This window comes from Scatophagus argus, chromosome 18 (genome assembly GCF_020382885.2).
Source record: "Scatophagus argus isolate fScaArg1 chromosome 18, fScaArg1.pri, whole genome shotgun sequence".
NCBI lineage: Eukaryota > Metazoa > Chordata > Actinopteri > Scatophagidae > Scatophagus > Scatophagus argus.
In genome coordinates this window covers 13,532,581-13,559,386 of record NC_058510.1, presented here as the reverse complement: position 1 = coordinate 13,559,386, position 26,806 = coordinate 13,532,581, and the positions used below count along the sequence as shown (strand labels likewise).

At 39.1% G+C, this 26,806-nt stretch overlaps 3 protein-coding genes across 6 annotated transcripts in view; 2 read left to right on the top strand and 1 right to left on the bottom strand.

Annotated features, from left to right (window-relative positions):
• rps6ka3b (ribosomal protein S6 kinase, polypeptide 3b) overlaps nucleotides 1-10,098 on the top strand; it is a 40,761-nt gene extending 30,663 nt beyond the window's left edge. For 2 of the 3 annotated variants that reach the window (XM_046370922.1, XM_046370919.1), the window contains exons 15-22: nucleotides 553-678; nucleotides 761-850; nucleotides 1,630-1,788; nucleotides 2,320-2,481; nucleotides 3,008-3,084; nucleotides 3,328-3,445; nucleotides 4,298-4,438; nucleotides 5,394-10,098. In XM_046370922.1, coding sequence (XP_046226878.1) covers nucleotides 553-678; nucleotides 761-850; nucleotides 1,630-1,788; nucleotides 2,320-2,481; nucleotides 3,008-3,084; nucleotides 3,328-3,445; nucleotides 4,298-4,438; nucleotides 5,394-5,516 — 996 coding nt within the window. In that variant the 3' untranslated portion in view covers nucleotides 5,517-10,098. The remainder of the gene's footprint in view (nucleotides 1-552; nucleotides 679-760; nucleotides 851-1,629; nucleotides 1,789-2,319; nucleotides 2,482-3,007; nucleotides 3,085-3,327; nucleotides 3,446-4,297; nucleotides 4,439-5,393) is intronic. The other variant, XM_046370921.1, reaches the window with a different exon arrangement.
• Nucleotides 10,099-10,733: 635 nt separating this feature from the next.
• si:dkey-226l10.6 (zinc finger protein 567) lies at nucleotides 10,734-17,921 on the bottom strand. Of its 2 annotated transcripts, none has more exons than XM_046371660.1 (2): nucleotides 17,523-17,921; nucleotides 10,734-14,747 (listed from the first exon to the last, which is right to left on the bottom strand). In XM_046371660.1, exons 1-2 carry the CDS (start codon nucleotides 17,823-17,825, stop codon nucleotides 13,608-13,610), a joined length of 1,443 nt encoding a protein of 480 aa, XP_046227616.1. In that variant the 5' UTR covers nucleotides 17,826-17,921; the 3' UTR covers nucleotides 10,734-13,607. The 2 variants fall into 2 exon arrangements, with proteins under 2 accessions (XP_046227616.1, XP_046227617.1); XM_046371661.1 differs by lacking the exon at nucleotides 17,523-17,921 and adding an exon at nucleotides 15,519-16,082.
• A 1,480-nt stretch (nucleotides 17,922-19,401) lies between these two features.
• eif1axb (eukaryotic translation initiation factor 1A X-linked b) lies at nucleotides 19,402-26,758 on the top strand. The gene is made up of 7 exons (XM_046371652.1): nucleotides 19,402-19,578; nucleotides 20,364-20,447; nucleotides 22,867-22,970; nucleotides 23,198-23,248; nucleotides 23,929-24,010; nucleotides 24,446-24,537; nucleotides 25,386-26,758. The coding sequence occupies exons 1-7, from the start codon at nucleotides 19,563-19,565 to the stop codon at nucleotides 25,389-25,391; spliced, it is 435 nt and encodes a 144-aa protein (XP_046227608.1). The 5' UTR covers nucleotides 19,402-19,562; the 3' UTR covers nucleotides 25,392-26,758.
• Nucleotides 26,759-26,806: the final 48 nt, after the last annotated feature.

Here is a 26,806-nt window from a genome sequence, read left to right as displayed (position 1 = left end):
ATCTTTGTGTTACTGTTTGAGAACCATCCCTAACGATGTAAAGCGCCTTTTGTTGAAGCCAAATTTTATGAAAAAGAAGAAACAGATCAGGCGTGGGTGCCAGGCATTTTAGAGTCAGCTTGTAATGCACACATTTACCAGAGAAAAGGCTTCAAGGAAAGGGACTAAGTGGTTCTGTTGGTGAAAGTCCAGTAAACATCCCCACATTTAATGAATGGCAGCAAACAGACACTACTGGTAGAGCAGTGTTGGAGGCGGGGGTGGAGAGCTCACTGTGTACAAATAAAAGGTGGCCTCCGCTCACTCTGCAAAGCATTCACAGTGCTGGACATTATGGGCCAGGGAAAAGGAGGACCAGATACAAGGGTGGCTGAAGTTAATCGACCAAAGACACCCAATAAATCCAGATTATATCACAGATGATGTGTCCCAGTGCACACACAGCAGGGAATATGTCAGAAAAATGTCAGGTTCTTCTAGGATGTTTCTTATCCCTTAATCATTAATTATTAGTAGTAATATTTGTGTTGATATTTGTGTCTTGGCACATAGCAGCTGCACAGAAGCACATCCCAGTTCTCAGACACCTACGAGATAAAAGAGGACATTGGTGTCGGGTCCTACTCCATCTGTAAGCGCTGCGTGCACAAAGGAACCGGCATGGAATACGCAGTCAAGGTAAAACACAACACAACATGTGCCGAGTCTGCGGCTGCGTCCAGCTTTCCAACACTGTAAACACCCCTGGTCCCTGTTACAGATCATCAACAAGGCCAAGAGAGACCCGACTGAGGAGGTGGAGATCCTGCTGAGATACGGACAACATCCCAACATCATCACCCTCAAGGATGTGAGTCACATTAAACTGATATCATTCAGTGAGATATGGCTTTGAGGAAACTGTTGGGAAAATGCAGGAAATATATACAACAGTTTGGAAATTTCAGTGGTCAGTCTGGTGCATTTATAATGACACCTAAAGAAGCTGTTTTATTCTGAAAATCCACTGGTTTTTTTTTTTAGTTCTCTTACCACTCATGTGACCTGAATATCTGGTGGACAAAACTGTGATTTTCCTGCTGTGATGCTAATGCATTCAGTTTGCTTTTAGTTTTCTGTGACTCACCCTTAATTAGTAATATTGTCTTGCTGCTGGGTGAAAATGCCCTCATTTGAATCACTTCCAATTACTAAAGACAATTATATCTGAATTCATGTCTTTTTTTTTTTTGTTTAGTTCCTTTTATTAAAAATGCTTTATATATATATATATATAAATCCATTACAGGCATGATTCATGCATTTGTTTAAATATTTTTAAATAAATTGCTATGGTGTCGCTGCATAAGATGAATCTGGCTGGGTTTTTTTTCTCCTTTTGTACTTTATTTTTCAGACTGGACGTTAGCGACATCTTTAAGTTAATATGTATTGCAACTGTGTGACTGATACGCGCCTGTGAAACTGTTGCATCCTCGCACTGCATGTTTGATTGACCAATGATTGAATTAATATCCGAAATTAGCAGGTCTGAAGTGGTTACATTAGACTAAGCTGACTGAATAAATTAAGTCACGGAGTAATTGAGTGACTAAATAAAGTGTTATTTGTGTTATTTTCATGTGGTAGGTGTATGATGACGGCCGGTCAGTGTTCCTGGTGACAGAGCTGATGAAAGGAGGCGAGCTGCTGGATAAAATCCTGCGACAGAAGTTTTTTTCTGAGAGGGAAGCCAGCGCTGTGCTCTACACCATCACCAAGACTGTGGAGTATCTGCACGTACAGGGGGTGCGTCACTCTGAGGGCTTTTGTGGTGGTAATGTTTGCTCACAAAGGGAAACGTTCCTGTTTTCAATCATTTCTGGTTCATGAAAAGTAAAACAAAGAGAAGAGAGACAAAAACAAGTTCTTTGGACACTCACCCCTGTTGAGGGCAAAGTTTTGTTTTTCACATTTCTTTCTTTTCTACACTCAGTTTAGATATAAGTCAGGTAAAAATACAGCATGTTAAAGCATCATGATGCTTTTCTCTGTTGTATTTTCTCAGGTGTTATTCAGCTTCTTCTAATTAGTGTAGCTTTCAGGTCACAATGAAACTTACGTTGTATTCTTATAAATCAGTTTCAAGTGACGGAGGATGGTTGGAAAGATGGACTATAGGTCTTTTAACTGATATGTTAGGCGATGTGAAAGATTTCTTTACCTTTACAAGAAGAACAATTTAGGTTAAGCAGGCATGTGGATGCTTTGCTTTGAAGGGACATTTCATCCTGAAATCTCTAAAGACGTCTGACTTGACCTTTTCTGTTGGGTTTGCAGGTGGTGCATAGAGATCTGAAACCCAGTAACATCCTTTACGTGGACGAGAGCGGGAACGCCGAGTCCATCAGAATCTGTGACTTTGGTTTCGCCAAACAGCTGAGAGCAGAGAACGGTCTGCTCATGACGCCGTGTTACACAGCCAACTTTGTCGCACCTGAGGTACCTCACTGTCTCCATTGTCCATCTTCAGTGTCTTTGTTTTTCATGAGTAGAATAATCAAAGATTTTGCTTGTTGTATTGAGATGTTATGTTAGACATATCCTAAGTGTTTTTGTTTCCTAACTCAACTCTTTGAAAATATCATTGAGCATTTTGATTCACCATGGTGGCTAAATGCTGCATATGTATTGTAAAACTGGTGTGCTGAGCACACAGTGCTGCCTTAGTTTTCTGTCACCATTTCTACTTGTCAGAGTCAATTGTTTGTGACTGTCTTATCATCATGTAACCAAACAAAAATAACTCTAAAACAAACACTTCAGTGAGTTAGATCAAGTGTGACTGAAGGATCATTGTGAGGAAACATGGCAGAATGTGTACTTGACAGTACGCAGCTGTCACCATGAATGGTGTAAGGTGTTGAAGTTCTTTGTTACAGCAGCGTGAGAGAAAGCACATGTTTCTGAATATGAAGCGATGCACAGCTTGTTCACATGAGATTGGCGCTGTGTGTGTTTCTGGCAGGTGTTGAAGAGGCAGGGTTATGATGCCGCCTGTGACATCTGGAGTCTCGGAGTCCTGCTCTACACAATGCTAACAGGGTGGGTATTACCTTTCACAGAATGTTCTCACTGCAGATAATGCTGGAAGATGCAATTTAAAATGAATGTATGCAGTCTTAGCACTATGATTTATGACTGTGTATTTCTGAATTACGTGCAACAGTAAAATGTCCAAGAATGTTACACAGACATTAAAATAATCTATTTCATAAGTAATTTGTCTCAGTATACATACTTTTCTCCATCTCATCCTTCTCTGTCCTGTCCTTCATCCCTCTCCAGTTTCACTCCATTTGCTAATGGTCCAGATGACACGCCAGAGGAGATTTTGGCTCGAATCGGCAGCGGGAAGTTTGCACTCACAGGAGGATACTGGACTTCTGTCTCTACTGAGGCTAAGGTGTGGATCTCTCTCTCACACACACACACACACACACACCAACTGTGTTTTCCAACACACAAAACACGCAAAAAGGAGGATAAAGCCTAAACCAGTGTAAATACACACGTATTTTGTGTATTTGGAAGTAAATTAAACATAATATCTTATTGTCCTTAATATTTTCCATTTTCTGCTTCTTTATACTTCTACTCCACTATATCTCAAAAGCTAATTTACTTTTAACTCCACTACATATGTCTGATACCTTTAGTGACTAGTTATTTTTCAGATTACAGTTTTTCATATCCTTCCAGTCCAGTGAGAACCAGTTATGTCGAGATGTGCTGATTTTGAATGTTTATGTTAAACTGAAGGGTGATCCTTTATGAGTTGAGAAAGTTCTCCTAAGCTAAACAAACTATTTAAAAACCCTCTTAAATTAGCTTCACACAAAGCTGAGCTCATGAAACTTTTTAGAGAAAAGTGGTTTGCACTCGTTGCAGTCACACTACAAACACATGACAATCTGATAGAATATGATGAACTGCTGTAGATTAAACCAGCCAAAGTGTCAAAACTAGCTCAACCTTAAACATCTGCACAAGTAAAATGCAGTATCACTGCAGCAGTAATGTTTATCTAAAAACCATCAGATATAACAGGAAACATTTTCCTGCACAGTGAGTACTTTTACTTTTACTTTTACTGATCTCAAGCCCTCTACTTTACATGCTGTTGGCCATATTTTGTGGATATATGATGGGTACTGTATAAATGAAATGTGAAGGAGTGAGTTATTTTCTCTGGTCCACTTCACTGTCCAGTATGTACTTTGACTCTGAGCTTATGTGTGACCTCTGATCCCCTCAGGATCTGGTGTCCAAAATGCTGCATGTCGATCCTCACCAGCGGCTGACGGCAGGTCAGGTGCTCCGACACCCATGGGTGACACACAGAGACCAGCTGCCCAAATACACCCTCAACAGGCAGGACACACCCCACCTGGTCAAGGTGACACACTCACACACACGCACACCAGCTGTCTCTGTGGTGAATCTAATCTATCTGTTCTTCTGACCTTTCAGCTTGTCTGCACTGAAACTCACAAACTTGAATCATTTCGGTATCAGTTGTCATGGAGACATCACATTTGCATTTGCGTGCAGCTGACTGAAAGCCAGTTCACACCGGGGATAAATGCTCCATGCAAATTCAAAAAAATGATTTCATAATACAGAAGAAGAATTTTTGCTGCTGATTTCTGTGACTAAACCTTCAGATATGCATCAGATTCAGCAACATGTTCACACAGTGAACAAATATCAATATCCATATTTATCTAGTGTCACTACAAAATAACAGCTTAAACGCCAGAAGCAAACATCAATGTACATTTTAATGGGAGGAAAATAGTTGTTTTACTTTTTGTTTAGGTTCATTGTGTGTGAAGACACCCTGAGGCAGGCAAGTGAGCGGATAAACATGACCGTAGCTTATGTGTATTTATTTGCTCATTTTTATTCTGAATACATTTCAAACAGCCTAAAGGACTGACTGAAGGTGCCTACTGAAACACACCAGGGACATATTTAATAGTTATTTCCATTATTGATATCAATAGTTTTATCCTTATTAAAAAAAATACCGAGAATGTCTCATCATGAGTGTCCACAGATACGATGGCTCAATTTATTTATTTTTATTAATTTAATTGTTTATATGTAGACAGTGCTACCATGGCAGAATTAACCAAGATATAGTCATCCTTTAAAAAGAATGAACAAAAATAGTTATAAGAATAAAGAACAATAAGAATATGAATGGTTTAGATATCGACTCACAGTCATACCATCACTATGCTGCATTGTCAGGTATTAATGAAAACATCCAATACATAAGAATCATGTACAGCTCGTTTGTTTTAAAAAAAATTGGTGTCAGTCACCTCTCTGCATCCCCCCTCCAGGGTGCAATGGCTGCCACCTACTCAGCCCTTAATAGGAACGTTCCTCCAATCCTGGAGCCAGTGGGCTGCTCCACTCTGGCCCAGCGGAGGGGGATGAAGAAGATCACCTCCACTGCCCTGTGACCTTTAACCCCTCCACCTCAACTCTGACCTCGATCTGACCTCTGCCGGACCCCCCTCCCCCCACCCCCACACCCCTCTCTGTGATCCAGTCCGGTGGGACAAACTACTGATGGACCCAGGAACCGCTAACGCCAAATAGGAACGCCAAGATCACAGCTCCTCCCACCCTTGCCATCCCTGCACCTTAACGGACTCTTCTGATTGGATCTCATGGCCGGCTATTTCTCAGCTTTAGCAGCACTGATCAACGACTGGACCGAGCTGTCATGAAAACCCATTTCCCATCATGGAGGCTGAGTTCTCCTGTGGCGTCTTTGCTTTGGACAATCAGCACTACCTTGTAGATCCAGAGACCCGAGTGCACGTCAGGAAAAGTACTGTATTTATTTACTTCAAACGGGGAAATCTGAACTTAGGAAAATGGTAATCTAATGTATGCATTTAAAGAGGTAGGATCATTTTATTATTACTGTTGTTACTTTCTACGTAGCTGTAGATCCTGTATTTAAACCTCAAGTAGCCTCTGAGATGACAGCATCTACAGGAAAGGACTCGAGGCGTGAATCAATGTTAGCAGCAGAGTAGACCTGCAGAACTACACAAGTCAAAACTTGGGAAAGACAACTGATGCATTTACTCAAACCTGAAAGGACAAAAAAAAAAAAGGAAAAAAAAAGAAAAGTCTCCGAGGAGCATGATTTTGTACATCTCACACTTCCTGTACCCAGTATTTTACAATTCAGGGGCAAAACAAAGAACAAAAAGGAAAAAGGTTTGTCTTACCTGAAGATCAAGTTTAGAGTATCCAATAGTTTGCTTCTGAATTTACCAATCTGTCTCAAAAACCTAAACGAATCAATCAGTTTTATTTGCATTAAGTTGAAGGATAAGACTGGCAGTATTCCATGTTTTTCTTACTGCAAACAAATCATATAAAAAGCATCATAACAATATGACTTCCTTTCTGTGGCCCATTGGTTCACACTAAACGCAAATCTTCAAAAACACCTCAGAAATTAAAACGGGCCAAATTAAATCAAGGGGAAAAATCCACATTTTAAGCTTTAGTGGGTATTTGGGGCAGCAGGACGGTGTATGTGGGAGTGTTCATGGTAATGAAGGAACACATCACTCAGTGCAACAGTGCGCCTCACTGATGTGTTTTTAATAGTTTTTGAATAAGAATGGAGCTCTGTGGCTCAGAGGACGAAGGTAGTTCAGGCTTTGATAATACTGAAGGATCAACTGACTGTTGGTTTTGGCCTTTTCGTGGAATTTGTGTGTTTATTTTCATCTAAAGTTGGAGAGAAAAGTCATTTGTTTCTCGCCCATTCACTCTCATTGAAACAAGAAAATTACAGCCTGAGCACATAAACGAACAGGAACAAAGCAGATTCTACCTTTAAACTGTGTTGTTTTAAAAGCTGCACAAGGCAACTTTGCATTTTACGGCGCCCTCAGGTGGCATCAAGAAGGCTGAATTTTTTTTTGAAAGGTTGAAGCACTTCAATAAAATGATGCAAAGTGACACTGCAAACTCAGACCTAAAAGCAGAACAAGTTTTCCTCTGGACAGACTTTGCTCTTGTATTTGACTCTTTAATCTGGCACTTGAAGTACTTAATGTGACACAGATTTCCCACCGGTGTCCATACCTGCGAGCTTAAATTAATTTATGCAAAAAAACCAAAAAAAAATGGTGAAAGAAATCCTCACATCAACCAGTACAACAGCGTGTCTCACTGATTTATTTTAGTGTGTAGCACAGTTTGTAGTAATACATTATAATTTTTTTGATTTGACTGTTTGCTTTTTTTAAATTCAAATTTGAAATACCTAAATATTGTCGATAAATTACGTTGGGTGCAAAGTACAACACTGGCTACCAAAATATATTGGAGAAGAAGAATAAAGTGGCAGAACATGGAAAGCATCTTTGAGGTGGATTAGAAAATGATGATGGTGTATTTTCATCCAGAAGTCTTGCCTTGTGCAGCTTTTGTCAGTAAATTTAAATTCACTTTAACACAACTAGACGGGTGACATTTCCACAACCAACACAAGAGAATGCGGGCGCATATTTGAGGAGTCCCATTTTGGGGCTGGCAGCATCCTGATTTTTCTTCCCCCAGAGAACAAAACAGGAGGATGTTGTGTTTACCTGGAAACAAGTTGCTTACCTAACAGGCTGCTGGAGGACTTAATGTTGGACCACCTTCTAAAAGCAAAACGGTGAGAGAGAGCTTCCTGCTTCCGCAAACAATCACTGGTATGAGAAGACTTGAACCCGGATCAGCCTCTGACCTTCCTTATGAGCCGACTGATCATCTCTGTGTGTGCAGCAGACAGGAGCTGAACTGTAAATATATATAGATGTCAAGCAACTCAGGTTTCTATGAATCAAGACAATGCATTTTTATATTTCCAGCAGGGGATGATGAACATAATAAGCACACAGTTATGAATGATGGGATGTGAGCAGGACACCAGGAGGCATTTATCAATTATATTCCAAAACCTGATCGATGCATGGATGTTTATTTTTTTTTTTTCATTCCATTGCAAAAGTCTTGTTTTATTCTTCTTTAAACACTGACGTCTTCTTTTGGAGCTCAACTCTTCCTGAGGCTTCATTTCTACCACATGCACTCTTTAACGTGTTTATGTTCGTGAGCAGCAAAAACCTTTAAAAAAAATTTCAGTAACTCAAAGTGTAGCAGAACAAAGGCATTTACAGACATTCCACTTGTATTCAGGCTTCAAAACTACCTGTAAGTATGAACGCCATGTTGGAGGATCATCAGAGAAGAAATTAAAGTTCACCCAAACTGCAAAAATCAGATCACTTAACAAAGTATACAACTAGTTTATTACTTAAAGTTGTTGGGGACTTACTGTCAAATCAAATCAGCAGACTGTTGATTGTTGTTAATTAAAATGACCGATATAACAATGTAAAAGTACTCCACTACGAGTAAAACATCTGCCTTCAAATCCTGCTTAAGTAAAAGTACAGACATGAATGTCCTTAAGGTATTAAAAGTATTCAGTCTGTGGAAAAGAGACATACTATGCATCTCATCAAGAGGTTAATACTAACTTATCAATTTTTAAGCAGCATTTTACTGCTAGTTTTAAATACTTTAAGTACATAAATCGGAGGTGTTTGAAGTATTTGAGAATGAACCTATGTGAGAAGTTCAGGCAGGACATGTCTTCAACAACTCACAGTCCCAAACCAGAAAAGTTGGAGACCACTTTAGCTGTTTATAGTACTAGTATAGTACTAAAATCTTATTTTTTATGTACACATTTATGTGAAAAGTCACAACTCTAGCTGTCAGATGAATGGTACTTAAGTAAAGTACAAAGGTAATTATTATACTTTACTACATTTGTGTTACACTTTATACATAAAAATGTCCACTCATATGATATGACACAGTAGTATACTACTAAGTACACAAAGTATTTTAAATTGTATAACACCAATATTAAAATGCTCTTACATGTATTCATTAGTGATAAAATACATTAATATCCTGCACTTTTTAAGGAACCATTCTGCATAATGAGTACCTTTACTACCTTAAGTATATTTATATAAAATTTAGTTATATTAGAGTTTTAATTCAGGAGTTTTACCTGAAATGGAGTACTTTTAGACTTTGTAATTTGTACTTTTATATTCATAATTGATATTACCACTACTACTCCTACTACTGAATGACTTTGAATGAAATCATTATCAAATGACTCATCTGTAAAACAAGTCAGGTGCAGATAACAGTTTGGGTTAAAGGTTTTTGGGGGTTTTTTTTTTTGTAATTTGGGTGAACTGGCCCTTTAATCGCAGCACAAAATTTGAATCTCTTCAAAAACATAATTGTCTTCTTCAAGGCTTTTTTCTAGCAGAGCACTCAGTAATCACACATGACCTCCAACATGGCCGCCAGAGGCTGTCACCTCGTATTAAAGCCCTCTATTGTTGCTTCTCAGTGTTGGACCTGAGCCCTCAGAGCTCAGGGTTCAGGTCTTTAGTGTTTCGCCTTCTGCAGCGGATCTCATCATGTACCCGTGTGTGCCTCTTCTCTCCTGAGGTTTTAACTACGTTAACGAGCAGACTGAAGACAATCAGTGAGCATTTAAAAGAACACGAAATCTTGCATCTGTTAGCCATGAACGCTACATCCTGTCAGTCTTCCTGTGAATGGGTATGAACTGCTTCCTCTCTGCGCTCATCTGAATGTCTGTCAGCACAAAGGGAGAAAACTTTCACTGCTCTGAGATTAGAGATTTTCTTTGTTTTATATATGTATTATGAAATATATCAATGTTGATCTCTGCCTCGTCTATCGATGTACAGCTCTGGGATAAAGGAATGTAAAAGGAATGATTTTGTTTCTGTAATTATGAACAGGGGGGTATAGCTTTCTTCTTCATCTTCCTCCTCCTCCTCCTCCTCTTATCTGATCCTGTCAGACGCATTCATCCCTGCTGCTATGCCAGCTCTCTTTTTTTGTACCTGCAGTGAGAGTTGGACTTTCTAATAAAGATAATAAAAAGGATTATCAGCTAATAAACCTTTGTTGACTCCTATTGAACATTTTGTAGAAGTTTGTAGAAGCTCTTTTCGTTGCTAGTCACGTACACATGAAGAGTTTCTAAAATGTTTTTAACCTACCCAGCAACCATTTTGATAATAGCTTAAGTCATTTTTCATGGTTCCATCTTCTCAAATGTAGACACTTGCCACGTTTCCTTTAACTATTTTTTGCATTTTAATTTATTTGCAGTAATGCTGAGGTTGGGACTGTCGGTTAGTTGCAAAGGTGCCAGCAGATTAATCCATAATGAAAATAATCATTAGCTGCAGTTCCATATAGAACAGTTCAAAATGAGCTCCACCTCAGACAACCACAACAGTAAACTTCTGCTTTTAGATTAATGCAATAGTCAATAATCTAATTATTGACTAATGTATTAGTCAATAATCTAATTATTTCAAATATAGGAGGAGACATTTGACCGCACTGATGATTTACTCTGATTGACACCTTGGTGTCATCATTGGATCAAAACGTTAATTTACCCAAAAAATGCCCAAAACCTGCAAAACCAAATAAATTCCCATCAGGTGCATTTATGTTTAGTGCTAATTAATAATTATATTAACTGAGTGTTTCACAGTGAGAAAGATAACACAATGCCAAACAAATTAGTGGCGTTTCCCTTTAATGATGTCAGAAAATTAAAATAAAACACAAGGGAAATATTGCAGACAATTTGTTACAGCAAAGATTAAGAAACAGCAAACAAAAATACACGACAAAAATTCCTTTTTCAAAAGTAAAACAAAACACATTAACATCTAAATGTTTAATAAAAACAGATTATTGCAGTGCATGTTTATGCACCAAACCCAGTTGACAGATTAGCGATTTCAGCACCTTTGATACTCATGAATAGTGTTTTTTTACTCCTTGATTTATTGTAATAAGTTGTAAATAAATTACACTGAGGAGTCCCATGTGATTTGTAATAAGATCAGAGCCAAAATGTTTGAAACACTTCACTTTTTAATTAAAAAAAAAAAATACAACTAAACAGTGAATAAACTATCTATCCATTAGTTTTTCAGTGATTTTTTTTAGCCTTTAAATGTCATAAACAATAAATGTCACATTGAGTCCAAAGCCATCGAACTTTTAGTGTTTTTACTTAACAACTTCAATGATCGTTTATAAGAAAATATTTTAAAAGTAGCATCAGTATCATCCTGTTCACGTTTTTATGGTTTTTAAAACAGATCTGACGAAATAATCTGCTCTGTTTGTGCTCTGGAGCTTTCGATCACATCACATGATCTTCATCAGTACGTTTAGTTCGCCCAGTCGTCACTGAGCTGCAGCTCAAAAACACGACTGAGCAAACTCCACCTGCTGAAGAGGACTGTGTGACGGTGATCGACACCTCCAGTCTTTTCAAGGTTTCCACGACAACATGGGAATTGAAAGTTGTGAAGTTTCTGTCATAAAAGCCCATATACGTCTTTTTTTTTCCTTTTGTAGTGACAACGTTTACATGCATACAGACATTTGTTTTGGGGGAAACAATAACCTGGATCATTCTATGTCAATACGCTTCCTATTCCTATACAACAAATCACGTGTGCTTTCCTTCACTGACATGAGCTGCACATTATTTTATCTGACTTCCAGGCAAAAATATGACACAGTTCATTTCTATGAAATCAGTATGAGGAAGCTTTCAGAGATCCATCACATTGAACATTCGGTATTAATTTAATTCATCCTGTCAGGTTTTAAGCCAACTTGTGGTAATAAAAAAGCTTAAACATGTTAAATTTGACAGCAGGAGACCCTAAACTGCCTGAGCTATGTTGTGAATGAAACGGTTTCCATCTTGCGCTGAACAGTTTGTAGTTGACTGTAAGGTCTCAGATGTCAGAGCAGAACTTTCGCAAAACGTAGATACAGAAGGCTGCCTGTTCACTGTGATGGACTACTTATAACTCCCTGAAATGATGCTCACATTGTGTCGCCATCATCCTACAAAGCTGCATTACAATTCGGAAAATGTCAGCAGTAAAGCAAAGAACACATAATTTGCAGTAAAACATGGAAAACCTCCTGGCATTGCCCTGCAGACTTGCAGCTGTTGAGTGACGTGTGGACAAAAGAAAAGCTGTGCACAGGAAGCATGTCAGCATAAAATGTCTTTAAACCACACGATGTAAACATCATCACATGAAATAATCCTCTCTCAGCGTGTGGTGAAGGATTCACTTTGTTCTACTGTAACCGAGTAACTCATGAGTAACAGAGAATATACAGTATTTACACACTCATGCACCGACACAAACACTACTGAATAAATACAGCATCAACACTTTGCAGAGCCGTTGGGATCAACTGAAAATTCACCATTTTTCTTTCACAACCTGAGTCTTATTTATGTTAGAGCTGAAATAATTAGTTCAATCATTCATTTTCTCTGTTTTCTATCGTTGTACACTGAATATATCTCAGTGTTGGACTGTTGGTTGAACCAAACATTTTTCACTGTCTTTCACATTTTAATGACAACTCCACAGGATAAGCAGTAAGTGTAGCCCTGCTGCATGTTATTTTTTGACATAATTTGGATTGTGAGCACTTCTTGTGGTGGTCAGTTTTAAAAAAATATCCTAAATGTTGCTCATATATGCAGTTGAACTTGCGAGTGGCTGACGCACACTTTGTGAAATGTGTAAAAATGAATGAGAAGAAATGATCTCATGTTGCAAATCCCAAACCAAACGAAGACTTCCTGCATTCAAGATCACTTAACGGAGAATTCTGATATGCTCATTTGCTTTCTGGCCAGGCGTGAGATGACAAATTGATACCACTCTCACATCCTGTACGCTCTTAGAAATATAAAACCAGTAGCTGGTTAGTTTAGCAGAGCATAAAGACTGGGAGCAGGTGGAAACAGCTGGTGTGTAAAACCCTGTCAAACAGCAAATTCTTGTTTTTACACTTTGGTCATTGAGACATAATGTGTTAATTAGTGAGCTTTAAGGAGACAGCAGATGGTCAATAAGCTTCATAACCCAGTGGCACTGATCTTCTCATCCAACCCTCAGCAAATAACTGAATAAGCATATTTCTATCCCTTTAAATGAGACTGTGGAGAAACACAGTATTTATTTTAACATATGCAAATCAGCTCTACAGACAAATATAGAAAATAAGACTCAGGTTGTGAAATAATGTCATTTTCCTTGTATTCCCACTCAACATGACCGCATTTACTCTACACACGATACTGATGGACGCTATAGGTAGAAAGACTCCACCACACGGCACATTAATGAACAACATGAGGCAAATATTGAAAAAGGGAGGGGCTGCTGACAAAAAGGGTTTCCTAAATTTGATACATGTGAGAAACAAACAATTGTGTCCAAAGTCCAGTTCAGTTCAGTCAAAGATGCATAAATGTCAGACATTACTCTGACAAAGAGGTCACTGAGCTGCTGCTTGTGTCTAAAAACACAGAAATTCACGTGCAAAAACAAAACGTGTCAGAAGTCGGAGTCGTCTGTGGCGGAGTTGTCGGCGATGGCGGAGACTCCCACGGTCTGCAGGTGGTTCTCAACACACTCTTGCTTCTTCATCTTCTTGTCGTGGTTTTTCATGTGAACACTCAGACCCCTCTCAGTCATCTCGTAGATCTGACATTTGGCGCAGTAGTAGGGCGACCTGCCGACGTGTCTGAACTGATCGGCCAGGTACGACACGAGCGACTTGAAGCCTTTGTTACAGATGTCACAGCGAGGGATGACGCCCGGGTGCTTCTTCTCCAGGTGCGACTTCAGACCCAACTTTGACCCTCTGAACCCCGTGTTCTCCGAGTCCGTTTTGTTTTCCGTCTCCGCTGCGCAGATGAGGCAGGTGAACACTGCGTCCTGGTTTGCGTGGCGTTTCGTGTGGGCGTCCAGTTCGATCTGTGTACGAACCGACTGCTGGCACGATGTGCAGAAGAATGTTTTCTTCTCCACCATGTGGTGCATTTGTTTCAAATGTACGGCCAAACCAGAGCCTCTCTTGAAGATCCTGCCGGGCGGTGGGCACAGTAAGCACACCAGTCTTTTATCTGGCCCTGAATTCATTTCCATCATATCCCTGTAGTTCTCTCCAAGCTCTAACACACTCTTATTACTCATGACCTCCTCCTTATCAACCTCCTCTTCTGTTACTGTCTTCCTCTTCTGCCTGATCTCGTGTCTCGGCCTCGATGGCCTCGGTGGTTTGGACATCACAGGTAAAGGAGATCTGGTGTTCTCTCTGAACACAGGATGCTTGATGACCGGCTTTTTGGTCGGGAGCGATCTATCCACAGACATTGTGAACTGGTAGCTCTCTCCTTCCTCTTCAGGATTTGAATACTCAATGACATATACGCTGTCTTCCTCTTCTTCCCCTACAACCTCCTCCTCAGCAGGCATCGAGTACTCCATCACCTCAAAATACTCTGTAGACCCGTCTTTAAACTTCCCCCCGACATGAGACCGCTCCTCTGCAATGTGTGTGTCATCTATTCTCACAACTGTTATCTGGTCCATCCCACCTGCACCATCCCAGTTCCCATTTCCTGACACGACTGAGGACGACGTTGCTTTTCCTGCTGCACTGCCTCCGACCGGCAGGTGTTCAGTAGACGTCTAACACAAGAGAAACAGATTATTTTATATTTTCAGATGCCACAATAACTCATGTCCAACAAAATAAACATATTTCTGGTGTGAAACATGTTCAGAATTGTTGTTTTTCAGATTTAGAGGGTCCCTTCGAGAGTTGCAATCACTGGTCTGTTATTTGGTTATTGGCAGAATATTAATTAGCAACTATTTTTGAAAATAGGGGAAAAAACATGGATTCCAACTTCTCAAATGTGAATGTTTCCGTCCATTCAATTACCTATCACTGCTTATTCTTTTGCAGGGTTGTGGGGTGCTGGAGCCGAGTAACATCGTATCTGCACTCATATACCAAAACATCAAATATAAAGGGCTAAAGTTACAGCGAAAAACTTCTGGATACTATAAGTTATTAGAAAATAAATTACGTGAATGCTTAAATGTGTTCTTCAATGTTTCCATGTTAATCGTGTTGCTCATATAGTCTCACAGCTTCATTAGTATTAACATATTAATTTCTGTCAAGCTCTTGTTGTAATGTCTGCCTTTTTTGTATCAAATAGTTTTGATCAAGAGTTTAACACAAAGTTTACTATCCAATAGTGTTCAATGGAAATATTTATGGAAAATTGTCATCTAACGCTTTAAAACCACATGTTGAACGGAACAAATATGCTGAGAACCCTTGTTATAAACACATAATATACTGGTTCACGAAGCTCAAAGAAGAGGTAGCAGCACCTCTTTTCCAGCTGAACCATTTTCTCTTTTAAATAAATGGTCGGCAATACTCACCAGGACTCTGCTGCTGAAGTCAGCCATCACAGCAGAACCTCGCTGACCAGGTTAGCTGGAAACAGAACTGCAGCTAGCTTAGCAACTAGATAGCTAACGTGCTATTATACTATCCGTTTTGCAAATATATAACGATATTTCTTTTAACTTTGCACCAGTTGCATATTCATCGGAAGAAGGAAATAGTTGTAACGCACATCTATATGCACCAAGACAGAAGATCGTCAGCCAGCACTCGGTGTAGGAGGTTAATAACTACACCTCGTCTATTAGCTCAGCTGAACCAAAATGTCTATTTTATTTCTGAGGAATTTAAAAACAACCACCGCGCGTCTGAGGGACTGCGCGCCCCCTACTGGTGCGGAGAAACGAACCGCTGAACTGAACCTGGAAAAATACTGTAATATTACTGCAAGTTCTGATGTGTACTCTGTGTTTTCCAGAGAGGTGGGAACTAACTAGGTACATTTATTAAGTATTGTAATTAAGTACATTTTTGGGGCATTTGTACTTGAGTATTTCCATTTTGTTATTTCATACTTATTTCATGTTACAAGTAAATTTTAATTTAGCAAAAGTAGAAAAGTATTAGCATCAAAATAAACAAATAAGTACATAAGTAACAAAAGTAAAAGTACAGATTATGCAGAATGGCTAATTTCAAAATAGTAAATATTATATAACTGGATTATAATAACTGATGTGTTGATGCAAAACCTCTGATGGTTATTGCTGCTGAAGTAAAACACTGAATGTGGGACTTTTACTTTTTAAAAGGGTTATACTGATATTTTTACTCAAGTAAAGGATCTGAGTCACTAAGGCTTTCCAGCATTACAGTACTGCTGTTTATTTAGATGTCTAAACAGACGGCTGTTTAGAACATTGCCCAGGGCATCATGCTGCCTCTGTAGGTTTGCTTCCTGTGCATTTTGTTGCTGTCTCTTCCCCGGGTGAACATGAAGGGGTCGACAGAGTAGAACACACCTAGAAAGGTGCTGATTAGTTTATTCGTTAAGCTATCCTAAGAACCAGGGTAAATACCAGTATTCAGTTTTCGAGAGCATTCGGGAGGGATGATTTCATTTGAAAGCTGCTCCTGCTGATGCATTAATAACTATGGAGGACAGGTGGGAGGGATATGAACATTAAATTGAACCTCAGAGTGATCTGATCATGACGGAACGTAGCAGGAGACTGAAAGATCTGACAGAAAGACCACAGAGTAAAAAGTTGGTGACAGGCTCGCTTTAAAGTGCTACCTGTGTCACAAAAATCACTATCACACCTGCCAATTATTATGAGACAGTCAGAACGAGGCGAAAAATCCCTTTTTAAATGTGCATATCCATCCAGGAATTTTGCGTAGGCTCCAGGGAGACAAAATAGGACAGAAAGAAAGTTTGTATGGACAAGGGGAGAGAGAAAGACATTTGGGTGACGTTAAGAAGACCTAACATGATGAGAAAGCTAATTTTACAATGAAAAGAATAATTTCATCATAGATTAATACAGGACAGCTGCCTTTTTGTGGTTGAGTGTAAGAAATTGGGCAGTGACACTTCAGCCAAAGGCAGTGTGTTATTTGTGGATAACCAGATTTCACAAAGTCCAGAAACAGCAAAACCATGCTTGAGGATTAGATCATGAATTGAGAGCACTTTGGAGCTCACTGAAATGATGTTAATAAAGTCAGACAGGTGGGTCTATTGCTATTGAAAACAAGTATAATCATCACAAGAGTCAAATTACTTAAATACAATTCTTGGTACATTTACTTTCATACCATTCAATCTGGATCCTGTTGTCACCTTGATTTTGTGTTTAGGTGACTGATGGGGGCATAAAACCAGAGAAATTGGTCCAGCACTGAGCGTGATCGCTGCAGAGTAATCCCTAAGGGCACTTGCTGTGATAGTTGGAGTGATTGTTTTGCCGTTATTCTGCCTTGTTTTGTGCATGGTGATATCAGGTCAACACAGCAACCTCAGTGAAGCAGATTACCTGCAGTATGTCTGCAGTAGGTCTATCCATCCGTGGGACTGCATTTTTCTTTAGGAAAAAGTGCTTTGGTATGGGATGTCTTCTTCTCTTTGGCTGGCAGTAGTCTTCCCGGTCAAAATGATCACTGCAGACCCGGAAATCTGCAAGGCGCAGTTTATGGACAGGAGTGTTAGTGTCCATTTGTAGCACAACTAGCCACAACTTCAGCGTTTCCCTGTCCAACAAAGGTAATCTATGAAAGCTGCGCGGTGTGTTGTTTGTCATTTTGTTGGTACAATTCGGAAATGCGCAAACACGAACCATGTTTTTTTTTTTTTTTTTAGTCTTTTAACTGACACTAAACTACGCTTTTTGTAGTCCACAACGACAAATTCTTCCACACACTCCTGTCTTCAACTGTCACTCTCATTTCCACCACAAACGATTTCCTGCAACAACTCAACTCTCGCGAGACTTATTCGTTGTTTCTTTAGTTGGGGTTTGCATATAAAATACTGCATGACCGCCCACTACTGGACGGAAAAATGACTCGATTCTTCTAAATACTTACCTACCCATCATTTCCTAATTAACCAGCTATCCTGCTTAATCTAGACTGTGAGAGAGCCTGAAAACTCCTCTCTACAGCCCCAGCCCTTCTTCTCCAGTACTTCCAATGATACCCAAAACGTTCTTGCAATAACAACTATTCCTCTTCTACCAGATTCCCTTTCTGCCTCAGCAGCACAGTTAATCACCATGGTCAAAAGAGCCAATAACTTGTACTGCAAAAACAACTATTCCTACCTGATTTGTTCTCTCTTACCTCTTAAAACTTTTCTTTCCTAGCTTCCTCCTCGAGATTCGGCCTTCTCTTGCACCTAATCCACACTCTCTATCTATTGCTTTCTTTTTGGACAGTCTGCTTGTCATGCTTCATGGAATAAATTGAGCTTGAGAAAGACATCTCATCTCCACATTTATCACATATCCCTAAATGATGTCCACATAAGGACGAGCTGGGTCAAAATATCCAACAAAGTCTGTACTGAATGGGTTTAGAACAAAAGGATAACCAACATGATCCAGGAATACTTTTACAGGCAAAATTTCTGATTAATAATGCAATATAATTTTATTTCACACTTTACTCCATCATCCAACTGTGTTGCATTCTTTAAATCTACATGCATTGACCTTGTATGATCAACAGCTAGAAACCGTGCCCTTAACTGGGGCTCTCCTGTGAAGTAGGAAACATGTCAACACAACTCAACTCAGGGCTAGTTCCACTTCCTTCTTCAGCTGTCTGTGACACAATTCCAGAAGTGATTAATCCTCTTCTTTCAACATCAACAAGATGAAGAAGAAGAATCGCTTTATTGGCAGTATAAATATTTTTACATACACACACTGAATTTGTCTTCTGCATTTAACCCACACATGCAACACCCAGCAAATTACATGCAGTGAAACACACAGGAACAGTGGGCTGCCACTGTCAGGCGCCCGGGGAGCAAATTGGGGGTTGACATTGCCTAGTCCGACTCAAAACATATTGTTTGTCTGACAGAATTAATCTGTCCTTGCTCCAAGTACATTTTATTCTAGTAAAGTGGATTTCTCTTTCATCCTCATCTGTTTTCCTCTCTGGTTTCTTCCAGTAGTCTACTTTAGCTTTTAATATTCTAAGTACATCATACTGATAAAAATTTTACTCTTAGTAAAGTATTTTTACATTTAGGTATCCCTACATTTATCTTGGCAAAAAATTTGTTCCACCAATTTTTAATTTTAATTTTAGTGTTGATCTCTCGTTTATCCGTTTCTGGCAGTCTATTGTTTCTGCAACAATCGCTTATTACAATAAAGCAACGCAATTTTGAATGTCTTGGCGGACGCATGCGCAAACCGGCTGGGAGAATCAGCAGTGACTAGCTAGCCTCTCTTACTGTTCAGTCAATTTAGACCTGTGCTTTGGCTTACTATTGTAAACAGTCATTGTTTAACCGTGAGTCGTTTCTATTGAGTGGGCTTAACGTGACCGAGGCGTGAAAGAATATGCCAAAAAATAAAGGTAAGAGACGGAGAAAGACATTAACGTATGTTTCAGTGTTGTTAATTGTCCTAACGCTGTCGAGCCCGCCGTGAAGACACACGCAGCGAAAACGTGACACCGACCAGATAGCTCTAGCTAGCTACATGAATTTAGGTCGTTTTCCGTCAGCATAGTATTCCTGTGACTTCATCGCTATACGGGAATTTGGCTGAGACAAAAAAAAATCAAGTTAGTTTAGGCCGGATAAAGTTGTTCAACACTTTGTGCTTGCTAGCCGTCTAGCTGACGTACTTGGTAATCTAATTTCGTTGCTAGCTGACATAGCTAACTGGCTAGCTGCTTGTTAAACCCCACCCCGGCCTGGCCCGGACTTCTTCCACTTTATTCCAATCAAATTACAGTAAAAACGTTAAGTAACCTCTGTTCCAGGTTATTTAACTTGTTTAATTTGAGCGTGTTTACAAAAAGCGTATCTAGAATGTCACCCAAGCTAGGATAGAAAGACAGCGTCAACTTTTAAACCTTAGCGAAGTTACTGTTTTTTTCTGTTCATTCCTTATCTCTATCTCAGCCTTTCCATCTAGACAGAGACTGGCTCACACAGGCATTTAAACGGATGAGTCAATAACTTATTAGGGATCGTTCATCTGTCTGGGAACTACGCCGGCCAGAAAATGAAACGACGCGGAGTGAATTAGAGTTTAACCGAGAGCTAGCTAATAACCACCGTTAGGTCATTGACTAATATCGATGAAAAGACGAACGTACAGATTTAATTGCTATCTTTCTGTCCCTGGTTACAGGTAAAGGAGGAAAAAATCGGCGACGTGGAAAGAACGAGAATGAGTCTGAGAAGAGAGAACTGGTGTTCAAAGAGGATGGACAGGGTGAGTACTGTTTCTGGTGAAGTTTTCAGCCGGGGATACAGGAGTCAGGTGCTGTGAACTGCACGTGTCTTTGCAAGAAGAACAAAGTCTTTATTTATACTTCTTTAAAGACAAATCAAAGACACAGAATACACTTGTGTCTGCATTTTCTCTAAATTGGTAAACATTGATCGCTGTAGTAACGCTGAAGTCACCATATGGTGTTCCTGTAGTTAGGATATTTATGTTGATGCAAAACTGAGGAGGCATTTGGAGAGAGCTTAAATGCTCCATCAGTCGACCTAACATTAGTTGGCAATGATGTTAATAATTAATTGGTGTAAATTTTCAATCAATAACGGAAAAACATATGGTTTTCTTTCAGCAGTAAGTTTAATCTCTTTTGTCTTATTGTTTGCGCAAAACAATATGAAGACATCATTTTGGGCTTTGAGAAATTGTTTTGAGCATTTTTCCATTTTTTTTTAATTTTTACAGGCTAAATTGAATCAAAATGACTGTTTTAATAATAGAACAGTTTCAAGACTAATTATTAAAGAAAATAATGGTTGGTAGGAGTCCTACATATGAGGAGACAGTGTTTGGTTTTATGTTTTGGTTGATGGATGACTACAATAATAAAATGATGATCAGACTTGTTATTGGGAACTTTCTATAATGTAATGTCTGCACTCATGTGTTGCGTAGCAGAAAAATGAAAAAATAATAAATAAATAAAATATTACCAAAAATAGTGCTGAGTCACAGAGTGGTAAGCAGGCATTCTGCATAATATACTGCTCACATTGAAAGAAATATAAGTTTAGTTTTTTGATATGCAGTGGGTATTGTCAGTCAAGAGTCTCATTTCATAGGATCAGTCTGCAGTCAGAAGAGTTTGGAGCTTTCACTGCAGTCCTCAGTGCTGCCAAAATCTCTTTTGGCATGAAATTGGGGCCAGTGTGTGGAGGAGGCTTTGCTGGTTTAAGGAACACCTTCAGGTAGTGATGGCACTACTGTTTAGTGCATAGCCTCTGCTGGAGAATATTAATAAAAGCTTCAGAAGAAATCTTGGACGTTGTGAATAGAAATATGAAAATGCGTTCAAGGACCAGGATTGTGCTTTTTCTACTTGTTTTATGCATTAAACTCTCCTTTTCCTTCTTAACTGGCCTTTTTTGTACAACCAACAATAGCAGAATGTGATGCTTACTTGACACCATAATGTGGTTGTGTTTAGATGCTTTAGTGTTTCCATCCACCAGCCTTTTTTGGCAAAGCCTTTGCAGCGAAGGATTTTTTTCTTGACTTGTGTAATCCTAAAATCCAAAAATCAAAATTTATTGAAAAAAGATAGATGTTATAATATCCAAACTTGACCAAATCTAATCGAATAATCTGCTTCAGTCCTTATTTGTTGGTATTGAGTCTTCAGAAACTTCTGCTTTTATCACACAAAGGCAGGTAAACACCTGTATTAACAGGGTAATATGGCAGCACCACATGTTGCATTTGTGTAAAACAAAAAACAGTTTCAGCTGTTAGCCTTTCCTACTCAGTTTCCAGGCTTTAGAGCAGCAGTGAAGTCAATTCTTGCTTGAGGGTTAACAACCTTCACACTTTATTTGAGCATTTCTTCAGCATTTATTTACTCAGAAACTGTAACCTGCACTGTACGTTTTTGCTAAACTGTCATCTTCTCTCTTTATCTTTTCCTCCTACTTGATTTACCACCACTCATCCTCATTGCATGAAAAAAAGTGCAGGACTAATAAAGGCCTATTTTATCTTATTCTTAAAAAAAGCACAAATAAACAGATTTTCAGCCCCTGCAACCACCCGCAAACCCCACTAATGCACAGCAGTTAATGGCTGTTAAGGTTGTGTGTCCACTTCTGTCTGTACCATAAATTGCCTGGAGTGAACCACAAACAGGAGATTACCGATGGCTCTCTCTTGCTCAACCACACACCTCCCAAGTGTATACATTACATACTGGCCTTTTCTTAAAGGGGGCTACTGCTACTCTTACAACACAAGTCTTAACATTATTATATTATATATATAGTTACTTAATGATGTTCAGTACAGTCTTCTGACATTACCAGAAGTACTCTTATTCTGGTTGAAGCCGGACACTTTCTTTATTATACGCAGCAGGGAACCCTGTATTTTTTTTTTTTCCCCCCATATATTGGTTAATTTACTTACCTTGTTTTTGTATCTGTAAAGCAGTCACTATTTTGCCGTCCAGCAGGCTTTCAGAGCAGGACCTCCACATAATGTCTCAGTACCTGCCTGTATTGTTGATAGAACAGAAACATCTCCTGCCAAAACTGACTTGGCACTTGGTCAGTGCCAGTGTCCCACTGACTTTAAGGTCATTGTACTCAGATTATTACTTTAAATTAAGCATCCTCTGCTCTCCCGTGTCTTCCAGAATATGCTCAGGTGATTAAAATGCTTGGGAACGGACGCCTGGAGGCCATGTGCTTTGATGGAACCAAGCGGCTTTGCCACATCAGAGGAAAACTCCGGAAAAAGGTGGGAATGTCCTGACCCTTCTTTCTCACCTTTGCCCCCCACCAACACACACAGGAAACCTCCTGACGTAATGCTGAATCAGTTTGTGCTCAGTGGTGGTCTGCCAGCCACCGTTAATGTGGCAGTATGGACTCAGCTGACCTGTGTGTTTGTGTGAGAGGGTCACAAAGTGCAGTGTGTTGCTGTATGACACAAGGTAATCTCTGCTCTGTTTTGTTTTCCCGCAGGTTTGGATTAACACGTCAGACATCATCCTGGTTGGACTGAGAGATTACCAGGTGTGTTGTTTAGTCACACATGACACAGATCAGACTGTTAACACTGACTCACCCTCACTGTGAGGACATCTAGCTGTCATCAGATAAAAACAAGAATGTTTCTGTAGCACCCAAGTATGTAAAAATAGAACAGTTGCTGACATAGACAAAAACTGATGTGAAGGAAAAAGGTAGGCCAACCTTTTTTGTTAGTTTTTTGGGTGTTGCAAATGCAAAAGTCAGGTATTAAATTGATTTCTGACCCACTGAGCTCATACATACAAGTCTAGATTTGTTTCTGAAGGTAACGCTTGCCATGGACTTAAGTTTTCCTCACAATCCTCACCAATGTAATTTTCTGTTGAACATTATTTGATAAAAATGGACTAAATTGACATTATTATTATTATTATTATTAGTATTATTATTATTTAATAGGTCGAATTACTTGATTATATTTTCCTCATTGTTTAATTTTATTCCTGTGTACAGTGTGGCTTCTTTTTAAAGACTTGTAATTTGGTTCATTAGAAATAGTTGTTATATAGTTGTTTTTTTTCCCCATCACTGTACATGTACACATTTTTGAGCTTTATCTTTGGCATGTGTTTTGGTGCACTCATCTTCATTTGACTCAACTTGTTGCAGTTCTCACTCAGTGCATTTGACCTAATCACTACATACCTCAACCTCTGTTTCAGGATAACAAGGCTGATGTTATCCTCAAGTATAACGCAGACGAGGCTCGCAGTTTGAAAGCCTACGGAGAGCTGCCAGAGCACGGTGAGTTAAATCGCACGACATTTCAACACCACAGCTGCTGGAACCAAAAACTGAACGTCACAGCTGTGAATTAAGTCCAGGAATTTATTTATTCTCTGCCTGAAGCTGAACGGTGTTTATTCAGCTCAGACAGATGAGGTGGGGATGTCCTATTGAAGCAAACCTCAGTGCTGCAACATTACCAGGCTGTTGCTGTCATAGCTGCTGTAGACTTGCATCATTTACACAGTTTAGTAATGGTGGAATGAAATAAGACATGCACTTTCTGACTTTAAACAGCAGAGGTCTTCATTTTGCTGACCTTCATTGGGACTTTTTACTTCTAACATGTGTTATCTTATTAGTTTTAATTGTCAAAGTGAAGTAGAAACACTTCTTTCATGAACATGAACAGTATTGCCTTTTAAACACTTTGCTGTGTTTTCCTTCCCACAGCCAAAATCAACGAGACAGACACGTTCGGGCCTGGAGATGATGACGAGATCCAGTTCGATGACATTGGCGATGATGATGAGGACATTGATGATGTGAGTTTCATTCATTTGTCTTTGTCATGTCTTTTCTTTTCTTTTCTTTTCTTTTTTTTTTTTTTACACTTTTTTAAAGTAACTTACAACTTTACAGGAACTTACATCAAGAAATTAACCTTTCTTGTTTATAAAATCATGTTTTTTTTCTCTTCCTGAAAGAAATTTTCAAATGCTAGATGTGATCTAAACATGGGTATCCATACAAATCCTTAAGAAGTGCAGTGAAATTTTGGTTTGAATCTGTACTATCTGATACAACAAACAATATTTTTAATCATTTCATGATTAATTTCATGCCAGCTTTTGGTGCTGTGTTTGTGAATACGCAGTGCTATAGACACAGTTTGGTCAAAACTGTGAAATTTATTGAAGTTTGATACGCAGACACCCAGTCTTAGCTCCACTTAAAACTTGGTTGAATCGGTTGATTGAAAAGCTCAAATTAGCTAAATAATGCTCAGAGGATTAGTCAAACCATTCAGCCAATAAAGCAAATATTCAACATGAACTACTTTAATAATTTATTTTGATTTATTTATTTTTTTGTTGATTTCAGCCACTCACACATTAATATTTCCTGCTTTTCTTTGATGATAGTGAATTGAATATCTTCAGGTTTAGAGCTGTCTGAGATGATCGATCAATTAGTATTAAGCAGATTAATTGATAATAAAACAATCTTTATATGCAGCTATTCTCCAAGCACAATAAAAGCTGTATGATCTTATTCATTGATGTCCAGTTAATGCAGGAAATTACTGCTCAAAGTCCAATAACTGTCAGTGACAGTGTTTTTAAAGTACAGAACAAAAGGTGAAATACTTCTTTTCTGCCTGTTTTTCCAGATCTAAAGACCTGCTTCTGGAGGGGGAAGGTGGGATTTTACTAGAGATGCTCCGATTGGGATATTTTGAGCCTATACATCGCACCGATAATGATTATTTTTTATTAAGATCAGCCGATGCCAATCCAATACAGTTTATTAATTTACCATATGTATCAATTTATTTCAATTTGTTTACCATTAGCAGACGTCTTTATTGTTTGGAGAACTGTAAGTGCATTTCACACAGGGGAGAAAACGACACCAGTGCTTTGAGTTTATTGTTAGTATGAAAGAACATGAATGGTGCTGCTTTAGTAAGACTTTTTGAGTCATTATGCATAGCAGCTGGAGGATGATGCAGCAGGCTGCCTGGTTGACAGATGGACCAGGCAGCCTGCTTCCCCTGCCTTCATGCAGTTGGATAGGAGAATCACAAGCTGATCACCAGCGTCATATTTATGGTTATTATCCGGAGCACTGCTACAATTTTACTGTTTTACTTATAACATAAAACGGCAAGTTTGCCATTTGATTCATGGAGGTTTTCTTTTCTCTTCCTGTTGTGTCAAAGAAAGACTCACTATTTAGACTGCAAAATATCTCACACCAAATGCGTCATCTTTTTAAAATGTATTTATATTGATTTCACACCATGTGGAATTTAGTACAGAATCTCTGGATTCGACAATAAAAAGATAAACCATTTTGTGTATTTTTTTTTCCTTTGGCAGTCTGTATCAATGTAGCTGTGGCCTGTAAGACAGTTTGAAAGCTGTTTGTTGGTAACACAAGTAAGACAACAACACTGACTACAGCTCTGTCTGCTTTTAGGGTTTTCACTGTGTTACCGTCATATTCCACTGACAGCTTGTCACAATGAATCTTTGCTTGCTTTGGATTGAACCATGGCCGAATTGAGGCAATCCCTCCCCCCTGAAATCAAAAGAAGAATCAAAATGTATTTTTCTATTGTTTCCCTTATTTGTGTTTCTGTCTGTTTTTTTGTTTCCATGTTCTGTTTTGAACTTCTGGCTGCTCGCTCTGTGGCTTCCAGCACACCGTGAAGCTCAGCTCGTGCAGCCATTCTGTCTCATGCTAGACCAGCGGTTCCCAAACCTTTTCTATCACAAACTCAGACTCACACACCAATAAAACCTCACATCAGAGCTGCCAATCTCACGTTCTTTGAACCTCTAGAAAGTCTAATAACAATCTAACACAGTACTTTATTTTCCTTCTCCCCCGTCTTTCCAGAGGGGGCACAGCACCTCAGTTTGGGAACCATTGCTCTAGGCCGCGTTAGGCTTGTTGCTGCTGTTGCTGTAACTCTGAATTAATAAAAATGTACTATGATGTTTGAAGGCTGAGTTTCCAATAAAGATCTTAACTCCACAGACCTGGCATAGTGGTTTTTGGGTGCTACATGCACTTCCTGTGCTG

Coding starts and splice junctions, on each gene's coding strand:
- si:dkey-226l10.6 (XM_046371660.1), bottom strand. CDS start 17,825: ATGGTTCGTGTTTGCGCATTTCCGAATTGTACCAACAAAATGACAAAC. Junction 14,748..17,522: donor CTACTGCAGACATACTGCAG/GTAATCTGCTTC, acceptor CTCTTGTGTTAG/ACGTCTACTGAACACCTGCC.
- eif1axb (XM_046371652.1), top strand. Junction 23,249..23,928: donor TTGGACTGAGAGATTACCAG/GTGTGTTGTTTA, acceptor CCTCTGTTTCAG/GATAACAAGGCTGATGTTAT. Junction 24,011..24,445: donor CGGAGAGCTGCCAGAGCACG/GTGAGTTAAATC, acceptor TCCTTCCCACAG/CCAAAATCAACGAGACAGAC.